This window comes from Euprymna scolopes, chromosome 41, assembly GCF_053919585.1.
Source record: "Euprymna scolopes isolate OS-2025 chromosome 41, ASM5391958v1, whole genome shotgun sequence".
Classification (NCBI taxonomy): Eukaryota; Metazoa; Mollusca; class Cephalopoda; order Sepiida; family Sepiolidae; genus Euprymna; species Euprymna scolopes.
In genome coordinates, this window is record NC_136522.1 from 65,943,811 (window position 1) to 65,961,660 (window position 17,850).

The window sequence follows — 17,850 nt, forward strand, 5'->3', positions numbered from 1 at the left end:
AGAACACTCCCAGATACATAAAGTACATTTGTGTGAAATTTCAAAAAAATCGTCCAAGCCATTTAGAAAATAACTCGCACTGTATTTTATATATAATAAGCATATATATATATATATTATATATAAATTTTAACATTCAAGGAAATGGATCTCTCGTCTTGGGGAGGCTCCATGTTTTGACAAACTTCTGGGTTTGACCTTTACTCCTGATCTGAAATGGAACACGTACATCAAATCTGTTGCCAGGGACGCTGGGAAAATGGTAGGATCCTTCTACCGCTCCAGAAGATATCTCACTGCTGATGCAATTCTCTATCTATATAAAAGCCAAGTACATCCAAGGATGGAGTACTGCTGCCACAGCTGGGCAGGAGCTGCTAAAAACAGCCTATCCTGCCTTGACAGAGTAAAAAATAGACTTTGTGGTTTGGTGGGCGATGCCCTTTTCTCTTCCCTGTAGCCTCTCTCCCACAGAAGAGACGTTGCAAGCCTGTCTTTGTTTTATCGTTATTTCCATGGCAAGTGCTCGTCTGAACTCCAATCTCTGGTCCCCCCCTCGCCAATCTTTCACAAGAAACACCCGTCTGGCTGAAACTACTGTCAATAATTTTCCCTACTCTTTATCTGTGCCTAAATCCAAGCGTAGATTCCATGAGCAAAGCTTCTTTCTCAGAAGTGCACGATTGTGGAACTCTCTTCCGTTTGCCTGTTTCCCACCTGACTACAACTTGGATGTCTTCAAATCCAACATAAACAAATTCTTGACAAACCGCCTTCTTAAGTAAGACACTTTATCAAATCTCCAATACTAATGATTACTACAATACTATCTCATTGATTACTGTACACGCAATAACCCTTATCCCTGAGTGGCCTCCGGGCCTTGATAAGTGGTGACCCCCATGTAAAAAAAAAAAAAAAATAACACTCAAGCCAAACACAGTGGTATAATTAACAAAAAAAAGTGTATTAGCAAAAATATATTACAGAAGTACATATGATTCTGGGGCCATAACTACCACAAATCATAGTATTTACTTCCTTTTCACCGCAGGAAAATGTGACACAAGGTTTGAAGGTGGGTAGAGTCAAGCCAGCGTCCCGAAAAGAGGAACATTCTGGCCTTTTTAAAATTGCCTTGATTGGAGCACCTCATACAGTAAGAAATAAGCTTATACAGATCAGCTAGCCACCGAAAACTATTTTTCATCTCAAGACTTATACAGATTAGCTACCCACTTGCCAATTCAAAATTTTTTGCAAATCCAATTTTGAATTGAAAGCCATGTTTACCTTTAGAAGAGTGTCCTATGGGTAGCCAGTCTGTATAAGTCCTGAGATTAAAAAAAAAAAAAAAAAGAGTTCTCAGTAGGTAGCTGATCTGTATAAGTCTATTGTTTACTGCCTGAGGCCTCCCGATCCAGGGAATGCCAACAAGGCCACCCAGGCAATTTTTAAAAAGGCCAGAGTGCTCCTCCTTCAGGGGCGCTGGCTTAATACCCATCTTGCCAGAGAGGGGAGACAAGGCCTGAGAAGGTGCACCTCCTAGCTCTACCCAAAATGAATGCCTCAGCCCACCAGATAAAAGGCCACCAAAATGAACTAGTTTCTGTGGATTGTCATGATTAGAACAATGACTTGCATGCAATCACGACTAAGTAGATCAGTTTATTTTCGGCAGCCTCATAACTCTCACTTTCTTTGCCTTTTAACCCTCGTATTTTGTGAGCGATGTTTCTGGCCAAGGGAAAAGAATTGCTGTTTTCCAAGTTGAAACTTATCCAGCTAACACCTATTGTTGACTAGTTTTTGACTTTTAAATAGTATTTTATTTATTCATTTATTTATAAAAAATTTTTAGCTCCTGACATCAAGTGGCTTCATGCTTTGTCTGGAGCGATTTCCATAAAAGACAAAAAAAGATTATCCTGCACATAGAAATAGATAAATATTAGTATTGTGATGATCAATCGGAATCAGGAATCGGAAAAATCAGAACTTTTAGGGTATTGGAATCGGAAAAATTTGCGCCTATTTTCCAATACCAAAAACGATTCTTTTATGTGTTTTTTTTTTTGTTGTTGTTTTTTTTTCTTATTATTATTGTTGTTGTTTAAAACTTAATTTTTCATTGCTGGTATTAATAATAAAATGATTTCTGAGCTGTCCTTATGGTTCCCTCTGATTTCTTTATTTTTCTGATTCTTGTAGGACCGCTCTAGAGACAGATTTGCGAATCGAACGAGAATGGCGAGGCACCCTGCAGAAGACTCTGGAACAGGAGAAACACAATGTCATGTCGGTGCAAATGGAACTGCAACAGATGAAAGAAATTCAAAAAGTAAATTCTTTGATTTTTATTCGTTGTCAGTTAAGCAACGTTGAGCCTGATCAGTACTAAAACGGGTGACTATTTGGGAATTTCAGGTGCTGCATTTGCTCTCCGCTTATCTCTGCATTGTTTCCAGTATACATGAAAACGAAATACGAAACTATATGGAAATAATTTATTTCAAAAAAATTATTTTAGTTTTAACATTTCTTGTGTTACCATGAAACATTAAAAAAAATAATAAACTTTCATTTTTTACTAGGTACGTGCAAAACGAATGCCGATGCTCAAAATGAATAAACATTTTGACCCTTCCCTTTACTTAAAAATCACCAAAAATCAGGAAATTAACCAATTTTAATAAAATTATCAGTATTTATCAAATAATAATCACGGAATATATTGAACCCATTATTTTTATTTAAATCTTAGTGGAAATGTATTATTTTGTTTAAACAAAAATGCACCTTTACTAAAGTTATGGTTTTCAGTAATAAAAAAATTAAAGGAATTTATTTTTGCTTTTTTATGAAAATAAAGCATCCTAAAATATAAAAATAAATAAATTATTACAGGAACATTACAATAAAAGCCCTAAAGTCTGTATTAATGAATTCGATATAACTCAAAGAAAAATGAATTTCTCAAACTGCCGATATTATCATTGAATTAAGCATTGTTTATTTAATATTTTCACACAAAAAAAATTATAATACCAATAAATATTTCTACTTTTTTTTTAATTACAGGTTTTGCATAATTTTTATATGCAAGATTTTAATATTTTCCTTGCTTGAAAAAATGTGAAACTTTCGGCGTAACATAATTTTTATATAAAATTGGCCAATAATTAAAAAAAAATTAATTTAAAAACAGGAACATAGAAAAATAATTAAATTTAAAAATGATAAAAGTTATACAAACGTTTACAATAGAAATGTACAGATGCATGGAGGGAAAAAAGAAACCCACCACCCCTCCCTCCTTTTAATTACATGACATCATTCTCAGATAGATTTTCGACTGTCTCAGGTTTTAGCCCTTCGTATATTCCGTGTTTTCAAAACTACAGTTTCTTGCGCTTTTGCGAACGGCAAAATCATTTGATTTTTGGGCTAATTCAGCTATTTTTTGTGCAAACAAGGTGTTTTTCTTTTATTTAATTCAATATCTTAGGATTTTACTTTACTAATTATCTTTGAAATAGACCCATAAAACTAATATTTGTCTTTAAAAGGATTTTTACAATGAATTCAAAATTTAGCTAAATTGGTTAGCTTACCGTGAAAACATTTTTTATAACTTTTTTTTTTTCACGTGTAAAAATATTTTTTTCCTTTGGGAAATTAAGTTTAGTCCTTAATCTTTCAAATACAATCAAAAAGTAATCGGAAACCTACAAAAAAATTATTTCAAGACTAGGTTCCCCTATCCTTATTCGTTTATTTTTTTTGCCCGTTCCTATTTTTTACATTTCTTTAAATAGTTTTTGTTTGTTTTAACATCTTTTCCAGAAAAACGATTCTAAGACAAACAAAAACAAAAAACAAAAAAAAAGCAAAAGATTCAGTGTAGATTTCTTATGTACTTTCAAGTATTATAAAACTAAGTTACATTCAACTTTGTAACAGTACTGATAATAAAATTCAAAAGCAGAAAATTTTGTAATATGAATCGAATTATTGTATTTATTCGCTTCCCCACCAAAGCAAATTAGGCACAAGGCCGTTTTTAATGTGGGGTAAAAACCAGCTCCCCTAAAAGTGGGCAAAAAGGGGGCACTCTGGTTACCAAAAATAATAATTGTACAAGTATAGAGGGTTTTCCCCTCCATTGACTGGTACAAATTATCTTAAGTGCAGCATCTGCAGAACAGATACTACACATTGATCCCGGCCCGAAAGCCAAAATTTTATTTTTCAAATCAGTGTTTTTTTTTTACAAATATTTTTGTTGTTTTTTTTTTCCAACGAAACAAAACATAAACGAGTATAATACGTTTTTAACACAAAATAAAATTGAATTAATATTTTGATTCAAGTATTACAAAAAAATGAGTTGCATTCAACTTTGTAACAAGATTTAGAATCAATGTTTGCATATTTTCATTAACACCATTTATGGGTATATTTAATGCTTTTATATCATAAACTGAAAATTTAAAAGCTTGATGTGATATTTTGATTAAAATAGAAAATTTTTAAAATCAAAGTGTTTTTTTAAATATTTTTGTCACTTTTTCCAAAATATAAACGAGTATAATACTTTTTTTGGTACTTGTACAGTTTAATCAAGACATTAAAAAATGAAAATATCGAAAAAAAAAAAAAAAAAGATTGTACGTATCTGTTTTGGACTGAAGATCTCCGAAAAAAAAATTTCATTCAATTTGATCAAGTAGTTTTTATTTTACAGCAGAAAAACACATTTTTATGAGAGCGCGTTGAAGTCAGCCATTATGAAATTTGTTGAACAGGCCAAAGGGAGATAACTCCAGTTAAAGCGCCGACACTCCCTTCCCATCTTTATTACTAACTTTTCTTCCTAAAAATCGAACCTTTTGCTTGGTATCATGACAAATTGTTTTTTCGTTGTTAAATAAAAACTACTTGATAAAATTAAGTGAAATTTTTTTTTCCGGAGAACTTCGTTCCATAACGAGTCCGTACAATATAACTTTTTTTTCGATATTTTCATTTTTTTAATTTAAACTGTACAAGTACCCCTTTTTTTAATATGAATTAAAATTTTAATAACTTGATTTAATATTTTGATTAAAATAGAAAGTTTTTAAATCAAAGTGTTTTCTATAAATATTTTTATTTTTTTCCAAAACATACTTTTAAAACATGGATCAAAATGTTGAAAACTTGATTTAATATTTTGATTAAAATAGGAAATTTTATTTTTCAAATCAAAGTGTTTTTTCAAATATTTAATATAAATATGTTTGTTGCTTTTTTCCAATGAAACAAAAACATAAACCAGTATAATGTAAAATTACTTTATTTTTTTAAATTTTTTGTTACCTGTGCATTTACAGCATTCTACATTCTGTGATAAAACCGTATGTATTTAGTGCAATGTGTTTTTCTACTTTTTTTAATTAACAAAACTAAAACGTGTATGCCCAGAATTCAACCTAATAAAAAAAAACAAAAAACAACAGTAGGCAGCCCGGGTGGAGAGAGGTGTTAAAAAAGTGGTAGTAGGCAGGCAGGCTCAATCCCATAATGCAAAGGAGAAAAAGAAAGTTTAAAAAAAAACGTATGCGTCCATAGCAAAACCGGAAGTCCCGAGCGTTGGAATTAAGGCTAGTCAATCCAACGGAGACAATGACTTGTGAAAATGTTGTCGAAAAAAGCGCCTCCTCCTTGTAGAAAACTGCCAAGTTGAGGGTGAAGGAATGAATGTTTTTGGTAATTTTTTTATATTTGTCGTCTGAAAGACCGAGGTTTAAAACGATACCGGTTTCGTCATGGTCCGACGCATCGATCGGAAGTTTTAGCGAGACATACAAACATGCATACTCATAAACAGATGAGATTTATATAATACTAGCGAGGGGTACCCGGCATTGCCTGGGTGTTTGGGGGGGGTTAAAAAAAAAAAGTAAGTATGAGGATCGAACCCGAACCCTTGAGGCAAAGTTGTAAATTAAAGTGTGAAAAAAAAAAGTGCGATGTTAACCATTGCCCCACCGCGAGATGCTAACGGAAACACGTTTGAATTTATTTAATTAGTTGGATTTAGCAGATGCCCGTTTTAATGAGTTAATGAGGTCAAGTTTGACTGCAGGATAGTATTCATTTACTGCTGAACGCTTTTTTTCCCCACCCTCAAGATGTTATAGGAAAAAAACTAACCCACATGTGGCGAGCGACAAATATTGAATATTTATCTTCCCGAAATCGAGCAAATTAAATAGACAGGCGAGCTTCGTTGTTAACTGTGAGATATTACGATTTATATGTGATATAAAAAGTTTTAAAAAGTTGTGAAGCGAGCGACCGCTTCTCTGAAAGAAGCCTTTTGTAGACACACAGAAAAAGCGAACACACATACATACATACATTTTTGCTTTTATATTTATAGACTAGCAGGGCTACCCGGCGATGCCCGGGTGTTTTGAGGTGTGTGTGGTTTTGGGTAAATCAAACTAAACTAAAATAAAAAAAAGTTTTGGTAGGTGAGTATGAGGATCGAACCCGAATCCGAACCCTTGAGGCAAAGTTGTAAATTAAAGTGTGAAAAAAAAAAAAGAAGTGCGACGTTAACCATTGAGCCACCGCGACATACAACAGAGACATGTTTGAATTTATTTATTTAACTATTAAAAACAGGTGTCCGCAATAAAAGTTAACTCTGCTGCTTCGATTTGACCTAATTAAGAAGGTCAAATAGAAGTCACACAGTTAACTTTTGCTGTGAGGCAGCGTTTGGGTTTGTTAACCCAAATTTGACTGTTTTTTCCCCAACAGATGTTGGGGAGGGTGAAAGCAGCTCTCAATTGTCCAGATTGAATAGCAATTGTCTGATATACAACATTGCTTCTGGACGTTTCCCGGTGCGATTGCCGGGAACGGTGTCTTAGCTTTGAATTAGTTTCGCTTTTTATACGAAAAAGCCTAATCAACATGCGAGAAGCCAAAATAGCAATAATTTTGTAAAAGTCGATGTAAATAAATCTAAACACGACGCGCTTTCCCAAATCCTAGACATTATTATCTAGGGCGTATATAAACACTTCTAAGTGATCGTAACCCCCCCTCCCCCCGGGAGCATGTGCGACAAAAGCCTTTGCGAGACATACACGAAATTGTCACACACGTTTTGCCTTTTATATATATAGACTAGTGATGGTACCCGGCATTGCCCAGGTGTTTGAAGGTGTGTGTTGAGGAAAAAAAATGTTGTAGTTGGCAGGTAGGCTCGAACCCAAAGCCTTGACGCGAAGGCAGAAAAGAAAGTGAAAGAAAACGTGACATTTTACTGCTTGACAACGATGGGATAGGGAGTGAAAAGCGTTCTAATTTAGCGATCAAAAAGTTGACATGCAGAAAGTGAAAGTGAAGAAATGAAATCATGCACTTAAGTTTGGCTGTAAGCCAGTTAAGCTTTCAGCTTTCCGCCGTTGTGGGGGAAATCAGCCCCCCCCCAAAGAGGGGGGAGCTCTGGCAGTTTCTTAATGAATAGCAATTGTCTGATATGAAGGGTATTCCCCACAGTGATCAAAGCTGATTGCCTTTCAAGATGTGCTGGCCACAAAGGCCAGCGAATCGCTTTTATTTCGATTCAGTTTTGCTTTTATACGAAAAAGCCGAACAAACACGCAAGAGGGCGAAATAGCGTGAGTTTTATAAAAATCGATTGAAATAAATGTAGATACGATGTTCTCTTGCAAATCGTAGACATTATGATCTTGGGAGTATATAAAAATTTCTAAGAAATAGTACCCCCCCCTCTCCCCGAAAAAACCCCTCTGGAGATTTCTAAGAAACAGTAATCCTCTGGAGGACCCCCCCCCCCCGAAAAAAGCCTTTGCTGGACATACAAAAACGCACCCGTTTTATCTTTCATATATATAGACTAGCAGGGGTGCCTGGCGTTGCCCAGGTGTTTGGAGGTATGTATGTTGGGGGAAATCAAAACAAATATGATAAAATAAAAAAAAACGATGTTCAACTTCTTTATAAAATCAGAAAAACAAAAAAAAAAAAAAAAAAGAAATAGGTTTTGGTGGGAAGATAGGATTGAACCAGAAGCCTTGAGGCAAAGGTGGAAATAAAGTGTGAAAAAAAAACCTGACACGTTACCGCTCAGCCAGCAACCGTTTGAATTTAAGGATTAAAAACACAATTGACAGGTGCGTGAATTTAATGAGGTCAAATATCACGCCATACAGGGAATGAAATTCCACACTTAACTTTTACTGCGAGGTAGTTTTTTTGGGTTTGTTTACCCGACTTTGGCTGCGAAGTAGTTTTTCTGGTTTTGTTTCCTCAAGATGTTGGGGGGGGGGCAGCTCCCCAAATGAATAGCAATTGTCTGATATAAAGGACTTCCCCTGCATTGATCAAAGCTTTTTTGCTTTCTGGACGTCCCCAGAACAAGGGCCAGGAAAGTCGACTTGACTTCAGATTAGTTTCACTTTTATAAGAAAAAGCCGAAATAGCAAAAATTTTATAAAAATCGATGTAAATAAATCTGGACGTGATGCAAATTGTAGATATTTCAATCTACACGGTATATAAAAAGTTGCAAGAAATAGTAAGCCCACGGAGAAACCCCCGAAAAAAAGCCGTTGCTTAACATACAAAAAATGTGAACACATTTTGCCTTTTATATATATATAGATGTGTGTAAAAAATAAAATTCTATAAAAAATTGTTTTATTAGAGACTAGCGGGGGGGGGGATATCAGGCGTTGCTCGGGTGTTTGGAGGTGTGTGTGTTGGAGGGGGGGTAGAAAAAAAGAACCCTGTTAAAAAAAAAACGTTGGCCGGGTGTTTGAAGGTGTAAAAGAAAAAAAAAGTTTTTATGCTGAAAAGCGTAATTAAGGATAGCCGCGACCCCCGTTCTTAAGTCGTAGATATTATGATTTAGACAACATATAAAAAGCTTTAAGGAGTGAGCCGACCAAGAAGCCCGGCAAAAAAAGCCTTTGGCGGACACACACAAAAATGTACACACACACTAACACACATTTTCGCTTTTATATATATAGATAAAATTTAATATGTAAATTGATCAAGTATTTGTTTTTAACAAAAATAAACAAATTTTATGATGAAGCAAAGATGGTATGTCTCGGTTCACCATCTTTAAAATTTACAACTGTAGAGTTCAAATTCAGCCTTGTTATGGGTATGATTAATAGTAAATCGAAAAAAAAAAAAAAAATTATATAGAAGGGTACATGCATCATAAAGATTTTTCTGTATTTTTATTTTTTATGAGGTTGAATTTCGGACAACAACCAACTAAAATTAACAGAAACTGTAGATATCAGATAGATAACTTTAAACACTTTGAAATAATAATCGTTTTATGATGATTAGGAATATTGTTTCAGGGGAGCTAAATCCTATTTTAATATGAATAATGGGAATTAGAAATAACCGAATTACCTCCCTTTGAAACAATTAATGTTTATGCGTATTTCCTCTACCATTTCACTTTTTTCTTTCATTTTTTTTTGTTTTTTTAATATTTGATTAAATGAATTTAAGAGTAATTTTTTTTTTTTTTTATAAAATTATCAGTATTTTAGAAGGGTTTGAAATTTATCCTGTTATCATTATCCTAGGTATTGTCAGTATAGGCATTGCACACACGTATGAACGGAGTTCAATAAGTAATACCCCTGATCCCCTTTTCATAGCAGTAGAACAACAAAACCTGGCACAGTTATTAATCTTACTCTACATAGAAGCCACCCAGAGTTACGCATTTCTCCCATCGTTTAATGCAACTCTAGAGACCGTTTTTATATATATACTAGCAATTCAGCCTGACTTTATTTGGGCCCTCTGTACTGTTCATAACTTGCCCTACGTTTGAATACACTTGGTGTAAGATTTCAAATGTTTAGACCAAAAATTGTCTGAGTAATTTTGTAGAGACCACAGAAGTAAATTTTTTATAACTTGGACCCCAATTTTGCCCTCTTAACATTTATTATTTTGGTCTCAAATCAAAATAAAAAAAAGTTTTACCCATGTCCAAGTTACCTACATCTAAAATTTCAAGTTTTTAGACTCCAAATTGACGGAGAAATTTGGTAGAATCTGCAAAGGTCAACTTTTTCAACTTTGACCTTTTGGCAGTCAAATTTTCACCCCCAAAACTGATTAAAATGCTTGCCGCATGTCTGAATACCCGTTATGTATAAATTTTAAATGTTTAGATCCAAAATTGACTGAATAGTTTGCTAGACACCGCAAAGGTAAAATCTTTTAAACTTGACAGCTCAAATTTTCCACCCAAACCGATTAAAAAGCTTGCCCTATCTCTGAATACCCTTTATGTAAAATTTCAAATGTTTAAACCAGAAATTGGCTGAGTAATTTGGTAGAGACTGCAGAGGTAAAATTGTTTTTAACTTTGATCCCAATTTTAACCCCTTAACATTTATTTTTGGGGGTTCAAATCAAATTAAAAAGTTTGATCCATGTTCAAGTAACCTACATTTAAAATTTCAAGTGTTTAGACCCAAAATTGACGAAGGAGTTTGGTAAAGTTTTAAAAGATCAAATCGTTGAACTTTGACCCCTTGACAGCCAAATTTCTGGCCGAAAACTGATTAAGAAGATTTTGCGAAATCTCAATGCCCCTTATGTCAAATTTCAAGTCTCTAGACTGAAAAGGGAAATGTACACAGACACACACACACACACACACACACACACACACACACACACACACACACACACACACACACACATTTTCACTTTTATAGATTTATAGATTTCATCCCCTGGAAAACGCTTTCCTTTCAAAAAGCAACTTCGTGGCTGGGAAGAGCTAAAAGTCAGAGGGTGCAAGTTTTAGGGAGGATTTCATATCCACAGATCCGTGCTTCTGATCCGGCGACATGCGTGTTATGGATCCAAACATTGCCTGGCAGAAGGAAGAGGGATGCCTTTGCTGATCTTGCTCCGCGTCCTGATTGTGATAGCTTCTCTTAATTTCCTTATATGTGATGCATAATGTAATCTTGTAATTGTGGGACCATTTGCACGGAAAATCTATCATCCCTACTCCATCCTAGTTCCAGAAGATTGGACTTTGGTCTCTCGATCATAATGATAGACCCAGGTTTCATTCTATGTAATTTATCCTTTGAAAAACTTTGACTCATCTTCTTGGCACATCTCCAAATTCATCCTTGAACACTCGACATGTTCTCGCTTCTGGAAAGGTGTCAGCAACCTGGGATCTTGCCTCGCCTCTTAATTTTGATAACGTCTTTTAATTTCCTCAAAAAGTGAGACATAATAGGGTTGTGACAACAGCATATTCTTTTCATTGTTTTAACTCTTGAGGGTATAGCCGTTAATATCTTACATGTTTTTATGTAGACTGATGTGGTTCTCTGTTGATTAACTGTATCTAACTGTATTGGATATATACTCGAAAGTCAGAAGACTGAAAAAAATATGCTGTTGTCACAGCCCTAGTCATCACTATTCTATTCTGGCAGACACCTTACGCAAATGGTCCGTGAATGATCGCTTCCACAGACTCTGTACTAATCTTGACCTCTTGGGCTATTTGGCAAATAGTCATGTGTTGATCTTCCAAAATGGCAGGCTTAACTTTACTTGCAGATGATGCATCAATGGCAGAAGAGGAGCAACCAGGTCTGAGAACTGTTTCCAGATTTTCAGCCATGTTTCGGTCATGATGCTGGCCTTCTATAAGATCATATGACGAAGCATTATTACCATATGTTTCTTTCATTTCATCTTAGAAGTGCACGCCTGTGGAACTCTCTTCCGTTTGCCTGTTTCCCACCTGACTACAACTTGAATGTCTTCAAGTCCAACGCAAACAAATTCCTGATGAACCGCCCCCTTAAGTAATGACACTTTATCAAATATCCAATACTAACGATTACTATGATACTATCCCATTGATTACTGTACATGCAATAACCCTTATCCCCGAGTAGCTTCTGGGCTTTGATAAGTGGTGACTATCTTGTAAAAAAAAAAAAAAAAAATCAGGTCTCCTGTAATGTGTGCGTCCTTCCAAATACAAAAACCAGATCACTACCTGACACTCAACAGGCTCTATCTCACATCTGATTCAATTCAAACACCTGTAAACCACAATTAGTTCATAGTTGTAATGTGCCATATAACCCATAGAGATATAAATCATTGCACATACAAAATTTCAGCTAGATCAGACTACTGGAAATAGGTCAAGGGCATTACTTATTGAACGCTCCACATATACAGAATTGAAGGAAAAATAAAAAATCTAAGTTTATTTCATTTATAAAAATAAAAAATGTTGATAGCTGAAACATTGCCTGGAAAAACAGAAAGGGCATATCTAAATGCATTTAAAATAATTAAATAAAAATGTTGCTTTTATTTTAAGCTGTAACAAACAAACGCTACCCGGGATGCAGTGAATTAATTTTAGTTTTTCGTTTTTATTTGTTTCACATTAAAAAGAAAAGAAAAAATATACAGGAAAAGAAATAAAATTTCAGTTGCAAGGGAGACAATTTCTTTGTATTCTTCAATTGAATATATGATAATTTTTATTTTTATCATTAATGAAGAATATTTCCATTTTACCAATTGCCTATGTGGGATTATATAATTTTTCAAATAAACAGTGGCAAAGTATATTATTATAGTGTCAATAACATGACACAACAATAACAAATGAAAATTTGCTAGTCAGAATAAAAATTTAATTTGCAAGCTTAACTGCTATGTATGCTCAATTTATAAATTTGGCCAACATAATTTTATATATACAGGGTGTCCAAAAAGTCATTGAAGAATTTTGAACTTAAATAGATTCTTTATTTTAATATCTTTCTGTAATTTTAACATCATCTAAGTAAGACATTGGTAAATTAAAAAAAAAAAAAACAATGAAAAATTCAATCAATCTTTATTTATGCAAAATTAATGTCTTTTAAATGTTGCCCATTTTCAGCTTCGCATATTTGTGCTCTTTCCAAAACATTATTCATGACAGATTGCAGAATCTCTGGATTGCGATTTAACTCCCTTATTTTGTTTCTGATGGTTTCCTTCAATTATTGCATGGTTTGGGGGTTTGTTAAGGTAATAGCGCATGATTTTTCGAATTGCATTGTAACTTGGCCTATCTCTTACATAAAAATGCCGTCGATAAGCTATTTTAGTCAAAACAATTGACCCTTGATTTTGGTAAAACAATTTCACAACTTGCGTATGTTGTTCAACGCTATACTTATCCATAATTAATTTGCAAAATATTATTTGTTCCTGATGTTTTCCTTCAATTCTTGCAGGATTTGCACAATGTTTCGAATTGTGTTGTGACTTGCACTATCTCTTCCATGAAAATGTCATCGATAAGCTCTTTAAGTCAAAACAATTGACCCCTGATTTTGGTAAAATAATTTCACAACTTGTGTACATTGTTCAGTGCTATACTTATCCACAGTTAATTTTCTAAAATATTGTCTGCAAAATATCTGAAATAGAGAAAAAAAATAATCATTAATGGTAAAGTGACAGATTTTCAACACTTCAGAGACTTTTTGGACACCCTATATATATGATTACGTCAGCCCATTTAAGAACTCTGTTCTTATTGTTGAGCACTCTAAGTTGAAATTAAAAGTTGGTCACTTAAGCTCACATGCGCAGATCCTGAGGTTATAATGATAAAATCACTCTCGCTGTCTTGATTTCTCGCGGTTAATGTTGGTTGTGTAGTTTGTTCCTTGCTAATCGAGTTAGAAATCGCTTCGTGGCTGGTTTCGAATCTCCCGACCAGATATAATCATAATTCCTTTCACTGATGATTCTCGAATTGATGAAATATTAATGTCTGTAAATATTAAAATATATACATATATATATATATATATATATATATATATATATATAATTATAAAGAAGTGAACCATAGCGGAAATTCAATCGACTAAAATAAGATGGAAAACGGGGTGAGGAAAAGGAAAAAAATGGCGGAAGTTACATGTAACAAATGTACAATTCAATAAAATAAATAAGTCGATTAAAAACAAGATTGTTAAAATACACACGAAGCGCTTTTCGTTCAGACTAACTTTACATATAACTTCCTCCATTTTTTTTCCTTTTCCTCACCCCGTTTTCCATCTTATTTTAGTCGATTGAATTTCCGCTATGGTTCACTTCTTTATAAATATATATATATATATATATATATATATATATATATATATATATATATATATATATATATATATATATATATTTAAAGCCCCCCTCTTTGAGTAGACCACTGTCGTAAATAATCTCACCCGCTACTTAATTGGCTGAAAAATGCGAGGCTCACTGTTTGTTTATAAATAAGCGGTTTGAGCACTATAAAAGTGGTGGATGAATGCTTGTTTAAAATAGACATTTGGTGAGGTTATTTGCAGGCACCGCTCGCATGGGTCGATCAGTAGAACTGCTGACTATCAATGCGATGGTTCAAGGTTCAATCTTCGGCTTGGGAGTGGTGCTAGTCTAGTGGCACTGATGAGTTGTGATACAACGAAACAGGACTGTATGTCGATGACTACAAATATATATATATATATATATATATATATATATATATATATATATATAACTTTATTATATCATCAGTTCAATAAAGAAAGAATGAGAGAGAAAAACCTTTAGGCTGTGACATTTCGAAGCTAAATGCTTCTCATTAAAAGTATTACATATATATTAGTTAACATATCAGTAAAGTTAATATTCACAGAATAAAACTCCAGTGAATCCTTATCGTGTTTATTAAATAAAAGTGTTCACTACTAAGTCGAGCTGTTTATTTATTATCAAATTTTTTTTTTTTATATACAAACATAACATGGCTCTGTATTTGCAGACCTGTTTCAGTCAATTATTAAGTAAAAATATAGAATAATTACACAACGCCATCCCTGCCCCATGTTAAGAATGGATTTCTAAATAATAAAGTTATTTCAGCACGGTCTTCAAACTAAAAATTAAATAAATTTTTTTTTTTTTTTTTATAAAGTGAATTTGGAAAGTTGAAGCAGTACATAACCAAAAACTTTTAAATTGAGTTAAGAATTCATTCAAGATGTTGCAGATCTTACTTTTTTTTATTTTATTTTACTTTGTATAAAAATAACATCACTAATTAACTAAAAAGAAAAAAATTACTCTGAATTAATTAATTTCAAAATTGTTTAATTGTTTAAAATAAAATATTAAGTTGAAAGTAATCTTCTGCTATTTATCTAAAATAATCACACAGGGTATTTCAATTCTTATGGAATCAGTTTCAAGTATTGAAATAAACTTCTGAGTGTCCCAGTAATTGTGGAAACAGTTTACATCTGAAAACCATTTTTGTTCATTTTTCGTTTTTTTTTTTTTTTTTTTTTTTCTAACTTTAGGTACGTATGCAAAATGGTGCTCGGTAAAATGGCAAAAGTTTACAAGTGCTTCAGTTTTCTTTATAATAAACTACTGATAAACGTTTTCTTAAATAATGTTGGCTGCTGCAATTTTGGCACCTTTCAGTGTTTTACGTAAACTGTCTGGAAATTTGAATGATAGCGCAATCCTTATTCTGCATAACTACCTTTTGTTTTTTTTAACCAAGAATACCCTTTAATGAAAATATCTGTTTTTGTTTTTATTCATTATTAATGCTAGTGCATTTTGTGAACCAGATGTTTGTAAATGTTTATTCGGGTTTGCCCAGCACACGACACAAACCGCCGGAATATGCCGAGTGTCATTGAGCAAATCTTAAAAACGCTATGAAACAAAAAATAACAGCATTCATCGAATATGAATTACAATTAAAAAGAAAAAAATGGAAAAACAATAAAATAAAATATAACAGTTTTATGAATAAATGTTGTTTTAGGTTTTTGTTTTAAATAGATAGAAACATTTTTTTCTTGTGAGATTAAAAACTAAATTGGAAAGCGGGGGACGGGTTATGGTTTAGGTTTAAAAGTAGGGTTAGAGTTAGGCTTAGTTCCTCCAATCACTAATGGTATGTTCTGAGCTCACCTCACATTCTCTTCCTCAGATTTTTTTTTTTTTTTTTGTGACCATGTCCTGCACCTCATTTTAGATACTATCAGTTTGTTATAATAAAAATACTCTACAATTTTCTCCAACAACTGTACTAACTTGTCCAGCTTAGTTAGATTAATTGACATGTGCTACACTATGATTTAAAATTAATAACTATGGCTATGACAACAGCATATTTTTTCATTGTTTTTACTCTCGAGTATATATCCGACACAGTTATACACGGTTAATCAACCGAGAACCACATAATTCTATATAAAAAGCATATAAAATATCAATGGATACACATTGGAGAGTCAAAACAATGAAAAGAATATGCTGTCGTCCTAGCCCTATTAATAACTAAAAGTTTTTTTTATTTTTCCTTTTCTTCCAATTTATCAAAAACCGTTTGCTAATTTTGTGGCTTCTCATTGGGTAATCACATTTGCTGTCGCTTTCTGATTGGCTGATCAATTTGAACAATGCTCGGCATAATCTAGCGGTTTGCGTAAGTTTCTGGCCCAGCCCTACTGAGCATTTATGAGAATCCGGTCTGCAAATTGCACTAATACCTCATTAATGTATGGTTAACTAACAATGGTGCATGCATCAATTTTAACACAAATAGCAGCATAATGTTGAAGAACACAACAAAATTGCCACCAGAACAGTAGCAGAAGCTCGCCATGAAGCAAGCGGATGGTAGAAAATATTGTGTTTTGAAAGAAACAACTTACTACCTTGTACGCTTGTATATAATCATGTTTTTCAGTTGTTTTCACTTGTGAAGTATTCCATTTTCAACTTCCAATTAATGTTGGTTATCAGGAGAGAAAGCAGGCCGTTTCAGGGCTTTCTTCTTAGTTTATTTTCTCATAGACTTGTCTATAATCGTGTTTATAGTTTGTTTCTTTTTTTTTCCTGATAATGTTGGGTTGTCAGGATAGAATACACACCGTTTCGGGGCTTCCCTCTTGACGCCTTTTTCACGTATCGCCCCCCCCCCTCATGATGTGGTGCCTGATTATCTCAATTGCATTTGATTGAACTGTTTGATACAATAAAAATTGATGTTTAATAAATTAGCATTGCCTATTATGAGCAACGTCTTTGCGCATATCGTTTAAATGTTCAAAGGCTGCGTCTAACATATTCGTTAAGATGCGCTCATATCAAAAAGACAGAAAAGAAAACAGAAGAAAAAAAAATGTTTAGTGATAATGTCAAGTTTCATAATAAACAACATTCAAAAGTAAACATTTTAACGATTGTTTCCCGTAATCCCGTACACGACTGAGGCTTTGGGCTTTTTTTTTAACAAAATTTTAAGAGTTACGAGGGTCGTTCCAAAAGTAAAGCCTCCTATTATTTTTTAACTCAAAGGTCTATGAAGACCGAAATGGTATAATTAAAACAAACCTGAAAGAGTTTATGATGGTTGTAAAAAGAAGGGAGTATTTAGGTTTATCTTGAATATAAATTGTTTTCGACAGATAGCGAGAAATATAGAAGAAGCCTTTTCCTTGCTTAATTGTATTAGTAGTTTCTAGTGTTGGGACGATTAATCATGAATCAAAAAAATCGTACATCACGTACATCAAATCTGTTGCCAGAGGCGCTGGGAAAATGGTGGGATCCTTTTACCGCTCCAGAAGATATCTCACTACTGATGCAATTCTCTATCTGTATAAAAGCCAAGTACGTCCAAGGATGGAGTACTGCTGCCACATCTGG

The 17,850-nt window shown here is 33.5% G+C and overlaps 1 protein-coding gene across 15 annotated transcripts in view; it reads left to right on the plus strand.

Annotated features, from left to right (window-relative positions):
- LOC145266567 (RUN and FYVE domain-containing protein 2-like) overlaps positions 1–17,850 on the plus strand; it is a 328,450-nt gene that overhangs the window by 301,132 nt on the left and 9,468 nt on the right. For 8 of the 15 annotated variants that reach the window (XM_080122395.1, XM_080122403.1, XM_080122390.1 and 5 more), the window contains one exon: positions 2,212–2,341. In XM_080122395.1, the coding sequence (XP_079978521.1) occupies positions 2,212–2,341 (130 nt within the window). Of the gene's footprint in view, positions 1–2,211; positions 2,342–5,375; positions 5,400–17,850 lie in introns of all 15 variants that reach the window. The other 7 variants (XM_080122393.1, XM_080122400.1, XM_080122389.1 and 4 more) reach the window with 1 other exon arrangement.